Source organism: Suricata suricatta, chromosome 6 (assembly GCF_006229205.1).
Source record: "Suricata suricatta isolate VVHF042 chromosome 6, meerkat_22Aug2017_6uvM2_HiC, whole genome shotgun sequence".
Lineage (NCBI taxonomy): Eukaryota > Metazoa > Chordata > Mammalia > Carnivora > Herpestidae > Suricata > Suricata suricatta.
This window is the reverse complement of record NC_043705.1, coordinates 75,466,812-75,480,293: the sequence shown is the minus strand read 5'-3', so window position 1 is coordinate 75,480,293 and position 13,482 is coordinate 75,466,812. Positions and strand designations below refer to the sequence as shown.

Sequence of the window (13,482 nt, the reverse complement as noted above, 5' to 3'; positions counted from 1 at the left end):
AGTTTGATATACTGTGGCATCTTCTCTACTTGGGTGAAACCAGGAAAAGACTTCTTCTTATTTTTTGGTGTTCTAATTACAGTGAATTTCAGCCTGCTATGATGTGTGAAATATACTAAGAACCTTAGAAAGCATACAGTGTTACTTTGATATGAAGAAATCGATCTAAGAAGAGACAAGGATATTTATTCTAAATAAAACATAGTAATAGGAAACCCCTATCAAGCTAGCTAAGAAGATTATCATCTCCTTAAAGTTTTTGAAAATTATTCAAGTACAAATGGAATGCCAAGATTCCTATTTTAGTTTATTCTCATGAAAACTGATACCCAGGCAGTGTATATGAATACCTTGCGCACTGGCTTGAAGACATCTGTAATTTCTCCACTGGAAAAGTTCATCACAAATCCCTGCACAGGTTCTGGGTCCCCAAAGTAAGGCTTCCCATTCACCGCAAAGAGCAAACCTGTGACAATACATCCAGTTAAGCTTTTTTTTAACATATGGAGAAAACTGGCCTTCAAATATATGCATGTACATTATACAAACTATTATCATAGGGTCAGCCTGGTCCTTAAAATTGAAAACAAAAGTAGAAAATAATACACTAAGCAAATCTGTCTTCTTAAGTAACAGGAACAGGGGCAAACAGGTTAAGGGATCAATCTCCTTGTAATAGGAAAACCAGGAATTGCAAGTCCTCTCCATTTAGGAAGCCAGTAAAAATCAGGAATGCACACATAGATAGTGATATAGACATAGATACAGAGGCTTAGGAATAGATCTAGACCTAGAGACACATAGATATCACAGACATCCTAGTGATAACCTTTACGTCAATTATTGTGGGATGTTAGATCTTTTAAAAAATAAGTAATAGCTGCTATCCCTAAGAGGAGTATCAGAGACAAATACACAAAGGCAATATGTAATGTTACAGGTAGAAACAGAATAATCTGATTTTAAACAACTGAAGTTTGAATGTGAGATGCATATTTTAGATTATCAAAGACCTACTTTTTCCTAATTAAAAAAATCTGATATATAAAGCAACAGACTTATTTTGAGAGAGAGAGTGTGAACAGGGGAGGGGCAAAGAGAGAGGGGGAGGGAGAGAATCCCAAGCAGGCGTCACGCTTTCAGCACAGAGCCTGTTACGGGGCTCAGTCTCACAGACCATGAGATCAGGACCTGCGGGGAAATCCAGACTTGGACACTTAACCAGATGAGCCGCCCAAGTGCCCCTCGACCTTTTTAATATTAAATTCATTAATACTTTTTGTAGCAAAATTTTATTTCTTAATATACTAGTACTTATAAAAAATAATGGAAACTGTGATGTTTGGGTTAAATAAACACTTTGGATGATTGACTATTATGTTTTAAAGATTTAAAACACAATAAAATACACATCACATTAAATGGCTGTTGAAGATCCTTTCATCGTTTTTAAGGATTTCAGGAAAAGGTTCTTGAGCATATTGTATTAAAAAAAAAATCAATACTATCACAATCAATTACTATTGTGCAGTGTTGTAAAGTCCGATTATAATATACTTTGTCTTTGCTTAGATTATTTTTAACCATATTTTCTCTCCTCTTTTCTCTTAATGTTTTTCTCTTCATATTTGACTTATATTTATTCACTATGAACTTGATCACCCTCTTTTTAAGTGAATGGTCTTGCCAAATTTATTCTTTAAATAGGAAGTAAAAAGCAACATGAGAATTTCTTTTTTACTGACATTAATGAGTCTTTTACCATTTTATTACTTATTCCTTCTGGAAGCCAAATTTGCTTCTTATCTAGGTACTTGAATCCATTTATTCTATTTCCTAAATAAATTGGGGGCAGCTTGGGAAGACAGCAGGCATATGCAACTTTAATAGAACAAGAAATGTAAATATAATAGTGATGACTACAAATAGTAGTCAATGCTACCTAAATATAGATAACATGTATATTTATTAAATATATTAAAAATGTTATATATACATTTTAGAAATATATTTTCAGTTCAGTATTCATGACTTAAATCTTATCCAAGTTATTTTGTAATATGAATGAACTAGATCTTATGTCATAAGTTCCTATTATTATTCTGATTTTCTTCACGTCAAGAAAATCTATTTGGAAAATAAGAAACAAAATTCTGGATTTTATTGGTCACTCCTCCCAGCATTTAAATACAAGCCTCACTTAATTTACATATTTATCTTTGAGGAAAAACTTGGCCACTGCTTTTTTAAAAAATGTGGAGCAGAAGCATTTTGGATACTGATTTTTCAGACATACACCATCTGTTGATGATGTGTGAAGACATAATATGAATCATTTAATAACTAGAGCAAATGATCATCATTAAGGAAAAGTGAAAATCAGTGTTTGGAAACAATTTTTGAAACCATTACACACAGTTAAGTTTGAGTTCTTTCTTATTGCTGAATAATGAACAGGGTCACCTGAGTTGAAAATGATATATAGGCATCTTTACACTAAAATGTGTACGATCTGATATATAAAGCATCTTCAATCCCTTAAGAAGAAAAATTTATACTAAGAGTATATTAAGAAATAATTTTTAAGTATAGAGGACAGGATGACAAAATACAACAAATAAAGATGAAATACCTGGTATATATGAAATTGCAAATACATTTCTTCCAAATGACGCATGCCTAATCTCTCGCACAAATTCTTTGGTGTCAGTTTTAAAACACTGGATCCGACCATTTTCCCTGTCTGCCACACATAATTGGCCCAAATGAGGCACAAGAGCCAAGCTGTGAGGAACCCTGAACTGGCCTGGTTTAGGATTGTTCCCAGAAGATTCTATAGAACAAAGAAAAATCTCAGATGTAAAATCTGTAATATCATCCAAATCTGATGTTAAAGTTTTCTAATTATCCAAATTCATGGTAGTAAACCCTTAAATATATGGAACCAGGGGAAAAGGAGGTGGTAAGTTTATTCCATAGTATCTCATACCCACAAACACATTACAGATTTCTTCCAAATTTGGACAAAGTTTTTGGGTTGAAGCATTCCTTTTTCCTCTCACAAGACTTTGTGTGTGTGTGTGTGTGTGTGTGTGTGTGTGTGTGTGTAAGAAAGCTGCCAACTGGGTGCATACAAAGGCAACGGTTTTCCCACTGCAGGGGACAATTAAATTCTAGAGAATGTGAGCGGAGGCCAATCTCTAGACCCTACAGTTATTGGCTAACAAGCACAATTAGAGATCAAGAGTCTTGTTGAGTACCTTCTCCCCACTGTGTGATGAATGTTCCAGTTGGTGAAAATTGCACAATCCGACTGTTGCAGTAACCATCTGATACATAGATGGTTCCAGTGTCTGGATCCACAGCCACATCAGTGGGTTGACAAAAGTGATTCTGGTCACTGCCTGGCTGCATGCTCCTTCCCAGGGTTAACAGAGGACCACCTTTACTGTTTGGATCCAGCTTGAACACCTTTTTAACAAGGAACAAAAACCTCTTTGAACGGTTATTACTGGCACAGTCATGCCTGATTTAGACCACTTTCACAGGCAATTAGAATGTCAGCTCTCAGAGATTCATTTAGAAGATACTCTGTAGAACTGGATGGGACTCTACAAATCATTTGGTCTGATTCCTTCATTTGATAAGAAAGACCCTTAGAGATTAAGTAATCTGCTCAAGGTCATCCGGGTAACTTGTAAATGGAGACTAGTACTTGGATGTCTTGTTCCACCCGCTTCAAACGTCCTTTCTGGTACCTCCCTGGCTAATGTCATTGCAGTACAACGCTCTCCCGATAATACGTGAGCAAGAAACATTTACTGAGATGATGTTTGAAGACTCTTGTAGTTATGTCTTCTGAGTTCTCATTTTTTTTCTAGTTTTCATACCTCTTATTCGTAAAATGGATAGTAGAGCTTATCTTCTGAGAGGAAGACTTTATGGCTATTCAGTGATAGAAATATAATTTCCTTTAAAAACAACAAAAATGCAATGTTTTATACATAAACATGGATATACTAAAGACCTTGCCTAGATTTATAGATTAAAGTAGTTTAAGGATAATGAACCCATAAAATATAAGTGATAAAACAGAACTAAGACTTGGGGACACAGGAACGAAAAGCAGATGTGGAAAAGCCAAGAAGGAGGGTCGGATGGCCTATACAGTTGTTAGGGTGAAGCCTCACACTTGGCCCTTAGGGGTCCCGCCAGCCCCGCACAGAAGGAGGACTTGGTTATATACACGTTAGCTTTTCCGAGCACTGAGTTCTAAAAGAAAACTTTCAGATGTGGCTGTTTGCATTTTCTTGTTATCAACTTCCTGGGTGACAGAAAAACACCTAGATGGCTCTAGAGCACTTCAAAAGCATAACTCCATGAACTTCTATTTGACTAATGGCCAAATGGAAGATTACCTGATGCAGAGCCACGTCTGTGACCCAATAATTTCCGTCTTTATCTATGCTCAAGCCATGAGGCAAATAAAACCTGCAAAATAAAAATAATTGCCTTAATTAAACAATTACTCCCAAAGCCCACATGAGAGGAATTTCTTGCTAATTAATCCATTAAGGTGATATAAATTTATAAATTGATAAATGGGTACCTACATGCCTAAAGACCAATATAAGTTAAATGAAAATGCCTGTTATCATAGAAACCTCTTGTGACAAATTTTAAATGGCATTTATTTAATCTTTCAAAAATCTATACATGAAGCCTACAATCAATTACAAATATTTATTATAAAATACGGTATATTGAACAACACAAATAACATCAATTTAAAAATGAGTTCAAAGGTAATAAATATTAACATTTTAGAAATGGGCATAGGGCAAATTGTCTAGAAAAATATGAATGGATTTATATAGTTTGAATAGCTTCAATATACCTCAAGGTAATGTAATGCCATATTAATACAAAATATTAATTATATGACTCAAAAGCTGGAAGAGCGCCCCCTAAACACAGTAAAACCCAAAGAGAACACCTTCTGGCTGAAGGGCTCTGCTCATCTCAACAAAGTGAAGGGTGTGCTGGGTCATCACTGGAGAAGGTCAGTCTACGTAACAAACCGGTAGGGATGATCTGGGGGGAGAACTGTAAACTGACACAGACCGAGGCTCACATGACATCTGACAATCCACCAGCTGTTTGTCAGCTTCTAGCCTTAACCAAGGCGTTAACACCACAGATTTCTTTTCTCATGCGCCAAGACGGGAACACCCTGATCCTGACTGACTGGCTGCACCAGATCTGTGTTCGGTGACGGAACGTGAGGGTTATGATTTGCTTTCAACGCAGACTCCCCATGTCTGGCCAGGCTCATTTGGTAACAGTTGGCTCTGCCTGTCTCTAATTTCTTTCTGGAAAAAGAATGCTTCTGATTCCTGAGTAAAGCACCAAAGAGGTTCAAACACACGGAGTGTCAGGGCTATTATTAGGATTTGGCCCCTGGCTCCACCATCTTAGAATCCTATAAAAAAAAGTATCACCATCTCCATAAGCAGCCGCACTCAGGGCTGGCTCCCTGGCTTTTCCTGTGCCTCAGCAGACGGAGCAGGGTACAGTTCCTGAAGCTGCCAGGTTAAAATGGGTGAGGACACTCTGTAAGCAGGTGCCCCTTCAATGACCATGAATATCAGCCAATTTGTTTTTGGTTGCCAAATGTCATCTAGGAATAAGACCAAATAATAGTGGCTTTCAAGGCCAAATTACCTATGCATGCTAAGGAAAGCTAAAAATGACAATTGTTTAGTCTTCACTTTGAGATGGGAAGAAAGAAGCCTTTTTCCTTAATGTTGATTACTTGAGTTCAGTTATTTAATTTTTATGCCAAAGAAATTTTTAATCTTCAGATCTAAGATGACTAAGCAGCTTACTTCATTAGCTATGTATCAATGGTTCTACGAAGTTTGAAGTTTGACTACCTATTAGAATCACCTGGGGAGCTTTACAAGTACTATTTTGATGCCTGGGCCCCATTCCAGACTAAACCCCAATCTAATTTTTCTGTAGCTTCCCAGGGGATTCTAATTTCAGTTTAGAGCCACCTATTTAGAAAATGAAAGCTGGGATGGTGCAATGAGTCCCCTGCTTCCTTAAGCTCTGCTTTGTCGCCAGTGCTGCACAACACACCCTTCCCAAGACCAGTGACAGTGATATTTTGATACAAATATATGTAGCACAAGCTTTAATGACAACATAAGTAGAGGAGTCTGGGTGGCTCAGTTGGTTAAGTGTCTGATTCTTGATTTCTGCTTTGGTCATGATCTCACAATTAGTGGGACTGAGCCCCGCATTAGGCAGTCTGCTCTCAGCAAGGAGCCCACTTGGGGTCCTCTGCCTCTCTCCCTCTCTGCCCTTCCCCCCAAATAAATAAATTCTTCTCAAAAATAAAAAAAAACATTAAAAATTAAAAAAACCAAGTAATTTAACTCACAGATTTTTTCCACTGGACTGGAGCACTGCAGCGTTATTTGGATCTATGACAAGAATAGTGTCTTCTTCAATTGGCCCGAGTCCCCTTTGCTGGTAAACAAACATGCTGTCAAAAGAGCTAAAAAACAAAAACAAAAACAAAAACACCCATTAGAATGGAAAATAAACCAATGAGAAGGTCATTAAGAAATGCACACTATTCACGGGAGATTCTAAATACACAATCAAGAGAAGAGCTTAGATTTTGATTTCATTCTTTATCCTTTACATTTCTGAACCTTTGATTATAAATATATACTAATATATATGATGGTAATTACATAGATAATTACAAATGTAATTACATCTGTACCCTTCGCCTGTAGAACTGTGATGCTCGGAGGGGTCAATGGAGCAATGACATGGGAACTGCCTGGAAATGCGAGGTCTCAGACCCACTGCATCTGAAGTCTGTACTGTCACAAGGTCCCCAGGTGATTCATAGTCACATGAGAGTTTAAGAAATACTACCAACAACTCTTAATTATTTTTTTCAAAGCTCCTCAAAATATTTTAATTCAATAGCTATTTTCTTTGAAACTACAGAAGGAAGCATAACTTATTTTAACTCATACTGTAATAAGGAAAGTGTAAATGACAGCAGGAAGAGTAGTGATATAAAATATGTTTGCTACACTATTTGCCATTGGAACAACATGCAAATACATATTTAAATTTTTTTGTATTATTTAACGATTATTCATTTTTGAGAAACAGAGCACAAGCAGGGGAGGGGCAAAAAGAGAGGAGGGAGACACAGAATCAGAAGCAGGCTCCAGGCTCTGAGCTGTCAGCGCAGAGCCTGACGCAGGGCTTGAACTCACAAACTATGAGATCATGACCTACGCTGAAGTCAGATGCTTAACCAACTCAGCCACCCAGATGCCCCAACATACAATATAAGGATATAGTATATAATGTTCAAAGTATTTTTAAAAAATAAGCATAATTGATTCTGGATACATAAAACTTGTTCCATAAAACAACTTTTCTGTAAGAGTTAAATTAGCACACAGCTGAGTCATACATATGTGTAGCTACATAAAAATATACACAATATATACATATTTTGCCAGACGAAGTCAGTGGGTGATCAATGAGTATTTCTGTCACAGACATTATTTATAGAGTCAAAGCTATAACAGAATTTCTGTAACAAAAATTCGTTTACAGAATCAGACAAAGCTGTGAAAAAACTATTAATATATTGTAGTTCAACTATATAAACAAAAGAAGAACTCGAATAATATTAAATATTTATGGAGATGAGTTTGCAATTTGGAAAGGCAAAAGAGTGCTCAGATCTGTCACAGACCTTTTGATTAGGTTGACATTTGATTGGTTGGTATTTTTTTGGAACTTATGTAGAGTCCCCGTAGAAGAATAAAAAGTTCAAAATTACATTCTCTTGCCATTAAAAAATACATCACATGATAATTTGAGCTTCTTGACTGTTAGACTCCTTTGGGAATATTTTCCATAAAAGACAACAGTAAGTCCCTGAAGTAGTTCTTATTAATGCTGCATTCAATTGAAAACAAAATATTGATTCAGCTTTGTCAAACTACAACTTAAGTAATACTGTTTACATATTCTATTATGTGTAGTTAAAACCACATAGCGGTACCTAGAAAAAAGATACCTGAGTTTATGAAATAGAAGTAACGTCACTAACAAAGTAGATTTTATAAGATATTCATGGGATCCTTATTAAATTGAAATGTGAAATTTTATTAGAACCAATGTAAGTATGTACAGTGTGTTATTAAAATGTGGGAGACTGGTAAAAGGCAAACATGATGTAATTCTTTAATACTATGAAACACCAAAGAGTTATTCTGTATCTGAAGCTCTATTTTCAATATGAATTCCTATACTAAAAACATCGTAACTATTCTTCTAGAAAACAATGGCAATGGATTCAACTATCAATGTTCTTTTCTTTTTCTCCCAACTTGTCTAGGATACTGGATAGCATAAGGTCAGCATGTCTGAGACGCGGAGTATACTGTAAGGTTCACGTTCACGTACAACAGTCTCTTCATTTATGATCTGTTTTAAGGCTTACGTCATTGCTCATTTTCCAGGAACATTTCAGTGTTTTATAACAGCACAATGGCAGTCTAAATAATTTGAGAATGATGCTTTCCCTGAATGTTTCCTCTTTTCTGAAATGAAATTTTGAATTGAATTGTAGATTCACATGCACTTCTCTCTTCAAAGGTAGCATTTTGCACAAGTACAGTACGGCATCGTAACCAGGATATGTACTGATAAAAATCCACTGGTTGTATTTCGATTTCCTTTTCCCTTCTGTATTTCCTAAAATTTTCATGTATTCTTGTAGTTTATTGGATTGGGCATGGAACATTCTAGTACATTACTTACCTATTTTACCCCCATTTGTGACTTACCTAATATGGAGAGTTATTAAGTCCTCATAATTCTTACCAAGGACTGTACACTTAATGCACAGTGTTCTTACCCACTACTGAAAGTCAGTAATAGTGGCATCGTATAGTGGCAACAATGCTACTGTATATCTGATAAAACTGGAGCACAACACACCTCAGCACGCCTACAGCCGCACATCAGGAGACAGTCACTCAGCTGACTGGCTGACCGGTCCTAATCCTTTCATCTGGGACAGCTGCAGCTCTGTGCAACTAACGGTAGTGCACGGTAGTTACACAGGGCAAGTAACAGAAGAGGCTGAAATTTTTTCTTAAATGGGAAAGTCACAAACACACACACATACACACGCACACTAAATCTGCCAAATAAAATAGCTTATAAATTCCTGTAATTCAAACAACGGTAACCCTTGATCAGTTCACTAACGGATGTCAGATTACAGAACTGCATATACCGTTGCTATAGCAAACCGCTTATTTAGTGCTCTAAAGCAGCTACCCCACATTATATGCTGCAGAGCGATCTTTATTTCAGCCACATTTAACTTTTTACAGGATATAATAATACCCTGCAAATTTTACACAGTGCCTGGAGCACTGCTGATTTTTGTTTGCTTCTCTGAAAAACCACTCAGCCAAAAAGACTAAACTGTGGCCCATGGGCCGGAATTCATCACTTCTTTATTTTAGTAGTTTGAAGCCCCCATTAATGATTTTGCACATTAGCAGCTAATCAAACAGTTTAGATAAGGCTGAGAAGAAATGCTCTGCTATATTCACACAAAAAAAGAAATGAGAGTAAAAAGAAAATAAGCTTCTGCACCATCAATCAAAATTAAGGGAATGCAAAATAAATAACAGCAACCAAAGAGAGGAGTATAATATAATGCTGTAATTACAAGAATAAAGAAGCTACAGAGAGAACCATAGGTTTTCTCTTTCTTTCCTTTGATGTTTCAATTTTAATTTCAGCGGAGTTAATATACAGTGTTGTATCCATTTCAGGTGTACAATACAGTGACTCAACACTTCCAAATAGTACTAGATGCTCATTATGAGAAGTGTGCTCCTAATTCCTTACTCCTAGTTCACCCATCTCCCCACCCCCACCTCCTCTAACCATCTGTTAGAACCATAAGTCTTCAGGTGAGAAAATTAGTGGAAAGGTACCCTCAATATTAGGAAAGCAAAGATATGCCACACAAAGGTCAGAGCCTTTAAACAGAATGAATATACTTAAATACTGTGTTAATAACACTCATTTCTGAATATGCACACATTGCAAAAAATCCCTGTGAGGAGGAAATGAGGTGGACAAAGAAATCAGTATGACTCTTTAGTGCCCTGAAGGACCTAGCACTGGAGACTTCACAAACAGGGATGAAAAGAACAAAGAATTAGCTCTTATGGCACCGGCTCTGCTGGGTCAGTCAAGCCACCGAGGAGAAGTCACTGAACAAAGTGCTCTTTGTTACTCAGTAGAATGAGGAACTTATTAAAGTCCTTATTTTTTGGACTAGGGAACTGGAGGTAAGGGAGTGCAAACGTCTTCATGCAGGTCTCAGAGCGAGAGAATGGTAACCAAGGTTCAACCTCAGGTCACCCGTCTTCAAATACATAGATTATTTCTCACTGAACTGGAGAATCTCCCTGCCAGTTACCAAACTGAATGTGTGTACGCAGAAGTGATGGAAGAATAGTCACACAACGAAGAACTAGAGAAAGTAACAAAAAACTGGAAGAAATGGTTTAAGTGGCAAATGGCAATGTGAGAGAGAATGCCAGAATATAGAAATATTCTTTCTGCAGAACTCATGATTTTCTCCCAGATATGACGGTACTCGGGTATCGTTCAGTCACTTTGAGTTCTGTTTTCCAGGCTCACTTAATTCTTAAGGTATGAAGCAGATATTTTGACTGAGGCTCCAGAAAACCAGTGAGAGAAATCTTGAACTGATTTTTTTGAAAGGATGCAGAGAGATACCTGCAACAATAGATCTTGGCAACATTCCGTAAAGCACAGATGAAGACCTGTTTTGTGAGCTATTTGGGGGGCCAATGGGAGATTGCCAGAAGACCACATATCTAAGAATAAAACTTGCTAAGCCATCCATTGAACTATTCAAATTTAAAAACAACATTTATGAAGATATGAAAGGCATGTACATCAAACAGACCTGATGCATAGCTGGAAGGGACAGCTTATTCTCTGGTTAAATAATAATCTCTAAATTATTAAATCCAATGAATGGAAATGTAATTGGAATAAAGTCCTGAAATCAATATTTTTTTGTTTATTTTTTTTTAAGAGACAGAGCATGAGTGGGGCAGGTCAGAGAGAGTGGGAGACACAGAGTCTGATAGATATTTAGAATAATATACATTAAGGATAGTACTTGTATTGCTGATCAGTAATACATGAGGTATTGTGGCTACTTCTTTACCAAACACTTTAAAGGGATGAGAAATCAAAGTACCTTCAGATGACAGTCATGTCAGCACACAGATTGGTCGATGGCCTGGGGATACTTATTCCAGAGAAGAGAGGACTTTCTTCAAATGTGTAAGTAATTTCATGGGTAAATGGAAGGAAGTTCCCCCTGCATTAGGTTGTTATGAAGGTGGAGTTAGGAGACTCAGATCTGAGTTTAACAAAATAAAGAACTTTCTATCAGCTAGATGAGTCCCATAATTGGAAAGTATGTCTCATATCATGGGGAGTTTCTTGGCACTGAGAGTTCAAGCACTGGATGACTGTGGAAGGTCTGAGAGGCATGTGCGCATTAGGCGGACGTTGGAGGGGAGCTCCCTGGTGCACACTTGCTCTTCTTGGTGCCCAATGTCTACTGCCCCACGTTGTGCTAATGAAGCTGCAATGTTTCTTTAATGACCCAACATTCTGAGCCCCCTCTCGGCACATCTGCTTCTGATGATGTCAACCCTACTCCCACATTCCAGAGACAGAAGGAAAAACTCAGGCTAAGCCAAGGAGTGGATTTTATTCTTCTGCCACAATGACTGGTTTGGAGACCGAGGAGACATGACCTAAGTCAGACCAGTGTAAGGATTTTCTGTTGACCTGTCCGGGACACAGACTATCTCTTCCATGACACTAGTGTGATAATGTGATTTTGAAGCTGAAAGCAGAGACAGTGATTAATCTGGGTGCAGGAATGGAACTAACCAGGAGAAGATCTGTTTAAAAATGGATTCTAGTGATGTCATTAGGACTACCAGACCTTTGAAGTTTTCACTTATACAATCTAATCTATTTCCTCTTTTCCTAAGCTAGTTTGAGTTGTTTTTCTCTCTTACTGGAAGAATTCCAAGCGATACAACTACCAACTTCCTTTTCCACTCCATGTGGAAAAATTACTAAATTATAGAAAGGGAACAACTTTTAACACCTAAAAATTTGGAGTAAAACCCATAGTTTAGTTAAGTGGGAATGCGACATGAGTTTTGTGCAGTGGAACCACAACCATAGCTGAGATAAATAAAAGAAAAGCCGAGATGCAAGATTTGACCGGAGTCTCAATTTTAAGACAGAGACCCAGGAACAGCTGTTACTGAGGCAGGAACTACCCAACTCCTGCTGGGAGGCATTTAGACTTGAAAGAGGTCTAGCTGTGACGCTGCCCTAACACCAGGACAGACCACAGGCTCTTAAAAATTTCATTACATCCTGCTGATAATAAGCATTTCTTATTGCAGCTAGAAGAAGCTTCTTACAGTAGCCATACTGAAGTAAAGGACGGACAGGGAGGAAAATGGGAATCAAATACTGAAAGGCAGGGAAGATCACCTTTGAGGAGGTTTGGTGGCTTGTTATTAATTACTATTGCTATTATTATTATTATTATTATTATTATTTCAGTTTGGTTGCCATGCTTATTTAGCATGATTAAATAGAAGAGTAAGGGGTGATTAGGGAAATCAGGTAGAAATGAAGAGTAATAGTACTTACAAAAAAAAAGTTGATACAATGATACCAGAGAGCTTTGGGTACCAAGTATTAATTAGGGATTATTAATATGAAGCACGGCCTGATAGCTAAAGAATGATCACATCCCAAAAATTAGGAGATAATAGAGCTTAGATTTGATTTAGAGCAAGTCCTGGCCTTAGGGAAACTACAATTTTGTGAACATGGGTAATATCAGGATGAGAAAAATTCCAAGGAAGATTAATACAGGATTTCTCACTACTTTATTCAAACAGTGGGAGAAATACGAATGCAATTTCCATCCAATCTTTAATGTCCTATGTCTCTCACCAGTACATCATAAATTTTTCAGGAAGGTGCTGTCTTTTTCTTTTTTATAATCCTTGGATATTTAACGAGGGAGAACAAAAACTATGTATTTTGCCTATTTTATATAATGCAGCTTATGTATGCAGGATGGCCATGCATGACTCTTCAAAGACCAGAGCCTATAAATCTGAATCTATTTTTCAAAAAAGAAAATAATAACAGAGTAATCCACTTCTAATTTTCTTCATGAATAATAAAGCAGACAGTGATTAAAAGCAAAGAAGTGAGTTCCAGAAGAGAATTTCCTCACAACCCTGACTGAAAAGG

The 13,482-nt window shown here is 37.1% G+C and overlaps 1 protein-coding gene across 1 annotated transcript in view; it reads right to left on the bottom strand.

The window, feature by feature from the left end:
- The window catches only part of PAM (peptidylglycine alpha-amidating monooxygenase), a 135,746-nt gene that overhangs the window by 15,640 nt on the left and 106,624 nt on the right, over nucleotides 1-13,482 (bottom strand). Inside the window, exons 9-13 of the mRNA XM_029941233.1 lie at nucleotides 6,449-6,565; nucleotides 4,419-4,491; nucleotides 3,261-3,471; nucleotides 2,633-2,833; nucleotides 351-466 (exon numbers count right to left, since the gene is read on the bottom strand). Coding sequence (XP_029797093.1) covers nucleotides 351-466; nucleotides 2,633-2,833; nucleotides 3,261-3,471; nucleotides 4,419-4,491; nucleotides 6,449-6,565 — 718 coding nt within the window. The remainder of the gene's footprint in view (nucleotides 1-350; nucleotides 467-2,632; nucleotides 2,834-3,260; nucleotides 3,472-4,418; nucleotides 4,492-6,448; nucleotides 6,566-13,482) is intronic.